Source organism: Entelurus aequoreus, linkage group LG09, assembly GCF_033978785.1.
Source record: "Entelurus aequoreus isolate RoL-2023_Sb linkage group LG09, RoL_Eaeq_v1.1, whole genome shotgun sequence".
NCBI classification, from domain to species: Eukaryota; Metazoa; Chordata; class Actinopteri; order Syngnathiformes; family Syngnathidae; genus Entelurus; species Entelurus aequoreus.
The window spans coordinates 18,126,961-18,133,969 of record NC_084739.1 but is presented as its reverse complement, the minus strand read 5'-3'; the positions used below and the strand labels follow the sequence as shown (position 1 = coordinate 18,133,969).

At 36.6% G+C, this 7,009-nt stretch overlaps 1 protein-coding gene across 1 annotated transcript in view; it reads right to left on the bottom strand.

Annotated features, from left to right (window-relative positions):
• The window catches only part of mcph1 (microcephalin 1), a 60,262-nt gene that overhangs the window by 37,039 nt on the left and 16,214 nt on the right, over nucleotides 1-7,009 (bottom strand). The window contains exons 6-11 of the mRNA XM_062058248.1: nucleotides 5,976-6,087; nucleotides 5,767-5,898; nucleotides 5,612-5,692; nucleotides 3,968-5,017; nucleotides 2,680-2,789; nucleotides 34-71 (exon numbers count right to left, since the gene is read on the bottom strand). Of these exons, the coding sequence (XP_061914232.1) occupies nucleotides 34-71; nucleotides 2,680-2,789; nucleotides 3,968-5,017; nucleotides 5,612-5,692; nucleotides 5,767-5,898; nucleotides 5,976-6,087 (1,523 nt within the window). The remainder of the gene's footprint in view (nucleotides 1-33; nucleotides 72-2,679; nucleotides 2,790-3,967; nucleotides 5,018-5,611; nucleotides 5,693-5,766; nucleotides 5,899-5,975; nucleotides 6,088-7,009) is intronic.

Sequence of the window (7,009 nt, the reverse complement as noted above, 5' to 3'; positions counted from 1 at the left end):
TTGCTTCTGAATGTGATCTTAAGTAGTACTTACTCAGTAGGCATGCTTGTCATGACCAGTGTTCTAAATGACTGCAACACATTACACAGGAGATAGAAATATATTAATATATTTGGTTATGAATCATATTTTATTTGCTATCATTTTGCCTTTAAATACCCGTTAGTATGTTTTCATTAAGACAGCTACATTAAACTTATTTTTATTGCAATAGCCACATACGTGTGACTTTATGATAGCTTAAACCAGAGAAACTTGTGAATGTTATGCACAAAATCAAAGTATAGTTGCCAAGAAATATCACACCTACTGAATTTGAAATGGGTTACATATATAATAATGTAACAATATATATTTTGCCCAATATATATTATTATATTTATGTATTAATATATAATCTACATATTTTATAATTACTATACATACAGAGCATTCACAATATTATAATAATATACCTAGATATAGTGATCCCACGCCACACCGTGCTTCAAATATTGTGGTTTTACCTCATAACATACCAAATGTTTTTAAAGCATGAATTTACAAAATTTTTACGCTAAATTAAACATTTCTAGCATAACATTTTATAAAACTGCTCAAAATATCAATACTACACTAGTATTGGCCACTAGATGAGACCAAACCAATCAGATCACGCTGTTCATTATCATGGCCACTGATTGGCTCAGCCTCAGCCAGTATTACTGTGTTGTGTAAAGGTGACACAAGAGTGTTATTGTCTCGAGGGCCCTCATAATGTATTTAGAGGGTAGTAAAGAGTGTTTTAATGCTCTGGCTCCAAGAAAGATTTGATTCATAATTACTGGTTCCTACTTTGCGGAAATTATTTCATTGCTGTCATGTCTGGAACCAATTTTAAGCAATAAATGAGTGATTACTGTGGACAAAAGTATCACACAATCAATAAACTAATGAATGACTTTGTACACAAAGTGATCCAGGACAGATCCAATAAGGTATGCTTGGATGCACTTGGTGATGAAAAACCTGCACAAGTCTGACCCATTGAACATATTTAAAATGAACTACAACAGAGATGATGACCAAGCAGTCCTCCAGCATCACTGACTTACAATGTTCCTCTGGATGAGTGCACAAATACTCGCAGAGACTACAATTCAGAAAAACGGAAGGTTTAAAAGCTGCAAACCAACTACCATAAATGTTCTTCTACTTTTCTTCCAGTAATTGCAATAATTGTGTGACCAAACACTTGTCTAGGTAGCAAGGACAAAGATCCACACCTAACAAGAAAAACGGATGGAGCCTGTCACACAAATTGCAGCACAGAGAACCAAAAGAGCATCAAAGGCATTGAAGCAAAACTGTAAATATGTTTTATTTATTCTCCGGATCCTGAAATAATCAACCATAACGGCTTAATAGGCCCAAACAGTGTTTCGATATTTAGTCCCCCAGGGACGAAATTAAAATATGTGATGTATTATATTGTAACTGTATGAATGTTCCAAATAAACTTAAACCATAAACAAGTTGGAAGGGCTTAGAGGAGCCTGCCAATTAAAATTCTGTCAGTAAGCCCCTCTATGTTCATCTCAACACAGCTATAACTTACAAATACTGATAAGGAAGCTGGAAAGATTACTTTACCAACAGATCACAACCACTCCTCCACTGGTACCCAATTATGCAGCATTGTACTGTATACCAAGCTGTTTGATAACTTTGGGACTGTTATGCTTATTCAAAGCACTTTCAAAATAAGTCAAAACAAAGAAGCATGGCTGATCTCATGAGAAGAACATTAGTACAGAAGAATGTGTTGCAAATAATGAGCCTGCAACAAAGTGTCGCGGTGAAACGCAGCAATGCCCCCTGATCCACAGAGGTGGAATTCTTAACTTAGTGACAAGGTCATGCTGACTTATGTCTGCTACTCGCAACGTGCTGAAAAAGATTTGCTTCAAAGTAATCCATAGAGGGACAAGGTTGCTCGCGTAAGAGGAAAAGCTAGGTGTCAATGGCAAACCAACAGTCATTATAAGATTAAATCACTTTTAAAATAAGGAGAAGAAAAAAAAATGATTGAGGTTGTGAACACCGCCACTCATGGCTGTGTTCAGAGTGAAGTAGAGAAGAGCTGGAATAAGAATGTCAATGCTTGACCTCTAAAAGAAAATAGTTTGCTCACTATGATCAGGTTGTGTTTTAAACATTACGCAATACTCTTTGGGGTATAGGATGCAATGTTTGGCTTTTTTCAGCTGCATCATGTTGAGGTTACAGCATAAAGACAACAAAGGCCAGGTGACAAAGAGGAAGTTATATGCTATCATCACAGGGGCTAAACACAGGAAGAACCCGAGGATCAGACAGACAGAAGCTCCTTGGCCAGATGAGTCAAATCCCGACATCAATGGAAGCTAACAGCCTCAACAAGGAAATGTATCTAAATAGGAGTGACACACCACACACATGCTAGGCGTGTGATCCTAAACGGTCTGTATCGTGGAAAACAATGCCTGATAGTATTACATCATATTTTGCAGCTGCAGTACATTTGTGTCCAAGTGAATAGGGAGGAAATTTAGGCAGAGTGGAGCACCACATAATGATGCAGCCTGTCAAAACCAGCATACACTGTAGTCTGGAACATCTGAACAATTACTCTGAGACAGAATTGATCAATTTTAGTACCTTTGCTTTGTTGATTTTCTCACTTGTGTCGGTGTGCTTATTCTGATTCTCCCGGCCTTCAATTGGGAGCTCAGTTAGAGCAGCTGCAGATTTTTGTTCACTTCCTTTGCCTATATTGGTAACAAGGCATAACAAGTGAAAACTGTCAAACACACAAGCGACATTGCGTTCGTGCCATAATAGCTGACTTCAAACTAACATTACACCCATTAAAAGTTCCTAAAGTACCATACACAGTATTAAAAATGAAGTAGAAAGTGCACAGATACTGTATTATTATTACTACCGTTATGCACACAGAGTATTTCATATGTAACTGATATACCACATAGAAGTCAATGTTTATGTAATGCCACTTTGCTCAAATTGTCAGCTATTCTACATGTTAGTTATTAGCGTGAACTATATTGTTACAGTTTATTAACAGTAAATGTGTCCTCAATGTTTTTAACACATTGAATACAAAACCAGAAGAACTGAGTAAATGACTTGCTTGTAAACATGATACTTTATGGAGTAGTCATTGGCATTTTTTAAACAAATCTTTAATACAAGAAATAATGCCACAAAAACATCTTAGGTAAGAAAAAGTAATTGCATTGCAGACATGTTACAGGGGATTATACACTGCCTGGCCCAAAAGTTTACACCAATTTTTAATGAGCTGCCCTGAGCTTTGATTATGGCATGCTTCTACAATCTTTAATTTATAGCTGTCCAATTGTTTTTGTTCTTTAAATAAAATATATTGTATTAATGACAGGAGATTCAAACTAGACTACTTTATGTGTTGGGACAGTTCTAACCTAATTTTAATAGTTTCTGCAACCGCTTCAGCTGTTTTTTTCATGCTTGATGCATACCCATAATTTAAAAATGTATTCAACAACCACAAGACATGTCTTTTGACACTATTCAACAAATAACATGCTACTCTCTGCATTAGTTTGGCTTAAATAACCAGTTGCCAATTGAAATTGAATAGCCTATGCTGTAATTATCCAATAGGAGGCTCATACCTATTTGGTGTGTTAAATTCAGATGATTACTTTTTGGGGGTCCAGGCAGTGCATCTGCTTATTAGCTAATGTTTATGCAGAATCTGTTTTATAAAAATAATTTTTTTTTGTCCATAATTTAGACCCAGGGATTACAAACCTCCCCAAGTCCTAAACATGTTTGATAAAAATGCCAGTTCATGATAATATATTTTTGAAACCTGGACAATGTGTTATAGTTCATTCATATACTATACTCTAGTCTATAATCTGGATCCCTTGCTACTCACTTTGAAAAGTGTGAGATAAATGACAAACAGTGTGATTTCGCAGCTCCAAGGACGTCGCCCCATTTGTTGTCTTTGGTGACCGAACAGAGGCAGATACCGGTTTTGCTGCACTTCCACTGGATTTAACAAATGGTAAAGAGCTTTGCCGTTTGCTTTTAGCAATCAGTGTTAGTGTGGCATTTGGAGGATCCAATGCAGGCAGGGACTCCTTGAAATTTTGTTGTGGAGGACTTTTATGCTCTGTTTTTGCAACAGACTGTTGACGACGGCACTTGTCCCCACTTTTCTCCACTCTCTTCTTCTTAGAGTTGTTGGTTGCTGTTTCAGCATTATCGCTTCTCCTTTGTTTTCTTTTCTTTGGGACAGAGTCCATCCTAAAGGGAATGTGGAGATCTCTCATTTCATGCAGACCAGGCAAAAGAGGCTTCTTGGGTATTTTGTGGTCATTAGGCCTGGAGAAGAAGTCCTCGAACATATCATCCCCCACATCATCGGAAATGGAAGAAACATTTTGAGAGTCGCTGGACGGACTAAACAAATGTGCAAGCGCAGAAAGAGAGGGTTTGCGTCTTGTTCGCTTTTTCTGAAATGGAGAGTTAGAAGTCTTTGTCCCTACCATGGTCTTTGTTGCTTGAATACTTCGCCTTCCCTTTTCAGATTGGTCGGCTGACTGTTCCAGTGGTTTACCAACAGGACTGCAGGATTCTGTGCGTGACTTACGCTTTTCTTTGCCAGTCCCTTTGCCATCAGCAGATGTCACCTCCTTCACATCACTTTGTATTACACCCACAGACTTGGCTTTCTCTGTTGTTTTTTCCCCAATTGAAGACCTTATTGGTTTTGTTTGTATGGTACCTTCTTCCTCACTTGTCTCAAAGTCCGGACATTTCAAAGGGCATGGTGACAGCCAAGACTTTTCAAATTCTTTGGTAAGGTACTTGTCATGTTGGGTATGCTCAGTTGTGTCACTTTCTTTACAGGCATTTTCCTTATCAGCAGAGTGGCTGAGCTCAGCAACAGAGGCACTGGAATCGTCGTCTGAATTATCATCTTTAAGAAGAAAAATATCAAATTAAAATATTGCATCTAAAACACACAATTTATGAATCAAATATGGTTTTATGCATCTCTGCAACACTTCCCACAACAGATTGTATGCCACCCACCCAGTGTGACATTGTAAAAAGGCAAACTTAAATTAAACACGATGAATCTAGCCAAAGGGATGTATTTCTTAAGAGCTGTCAGAAGAATAAATGCAAGTCAATGGTGCACATGCAGACAGCACACCAACACCATGAAAAAGCCTTCTAGTTTTTCATTGTGCATTTCATTTTGTAGGTTTCAGTTAAATACTAATAATACTGCAATCTAATACAAATGCATGTTACAGAAAAAAATACATGTTTCAGTCGTGGTTGGTTTTGTTATAGAAAAAAAATGATCCCACAATCAATATTATCTAGAATCAAACCTTTTGTTTTGTAAATCTCAAAGCAAGCAGTTTTGTATTGAACCTTATTATTCCTAAACGGCAAGAAGAGGCTTTCTTCAGAAGATCATTGCAAATGATCTATTACTTAATACTGTAAAGACTTATCTATTTATTATTTATTGCTTTTACAAAACAATGGCAGTGCTTACACAAAAATTTGAAGACAGTTGGTGAGTTCCCAAGCAAGGGCTTTGGCCCAGAGGGGGAAGAGGATTCAATCAATTGTGAGGCTGAAAAAAAAGTCTGATGGTAAATGTTTGACATTGCAAAAATAATGAAATATTTTACACATTGTTTTACTTACCAGTGGGTGAGATATTTGCATGTTTCTCTTTCATGTCTTTTAACCGCTCTGCCATGTAATCGGCCCTTTTACACGCAGGGCTGTACACAATTCCACTGTCTTCATCAATAAAAATAGGTGACACATCTGTGACTGTGGAGGCAAAAAAACTACATCATTTGCTAGTGAGCTTAGTTATACAAATGTCAAAAAGCAGCCTGATCACTTACACATTGGTTGCTTGGGAGCCATGTCCTTCATCAACTTATCTAACTTCTTCTTCATGCGTCTGTCATTTTCTGGCGTCCTCTGTGGACAGTCTCTAGGCTGCATGCAACGGTGCTACACCAAAAAAGCACAAATATGTTAGGACGTTTTAAGAGTGCAGTGGTACCTTGGTTTTCGTACACCCCACTATTATACCAAAAATATTGCCAGTTTATGTATGCCGTCTTAATTGTTGTACAGCTTAATACTGCATGTAACAAACTAGGGTTGTTACGATACTAGGATTTCAGTAGTTGATACCGATACCTGTTAATTTCTACGATTATCAATACCACGATTTAAGAAAAAAACAAAAAACTAACCAATGTACTTTTACAGTCACTATCTTATTAAATTAAATGAAAACTATTTCAAACTGTCAAGTATTCAGAATCACTGTGCTTCAACATCTTTCTGCACAGAACTAATTGCAGTACAGGCTGCCAAGAAGTAACTACACTTTCAAAAAAAAATTATTTGCTTATAAATATGCTCATAAATACCAATAGTCAACTATTTTACATAAAAAATTGTACAGCAGTAGCCTTCAAGTATATAAAACAATATTGTCCTTTATATTATTGCAATATATTAGTGGTGTGACATAATGTAGTTTGTAATGAAATAGGTCAATAAAAAGGCTAAAACATTTTAAAAAAAATAATTTTGTTTTATTTCAGTATCAACAGTTTCAGTGTTTCTAGTTTTCAATTTGTGTTAGTTTTTTAAATTAATTTTTTTCCTTCAATGTGCCAAAGCCTTATAAAAAAAAAAAAAGCATGGTTACACAAATGGTTTACTTATTTCACCAAGAAGGCAAAGTGTTACCAAACACCAAACCTGTCTCTAAGCTCTCTCCCTTAGAACTTACAGTATGAGGTTGGGTTGGAAGGTTGTGGAGGTTTTCTACACATCTTGCACAGCAGTGATAATGGACACTCCCATGGCTTGTGGTGGCGGATCTCCGGTGTCACTCTTGTATTTATAATTTTTTTAT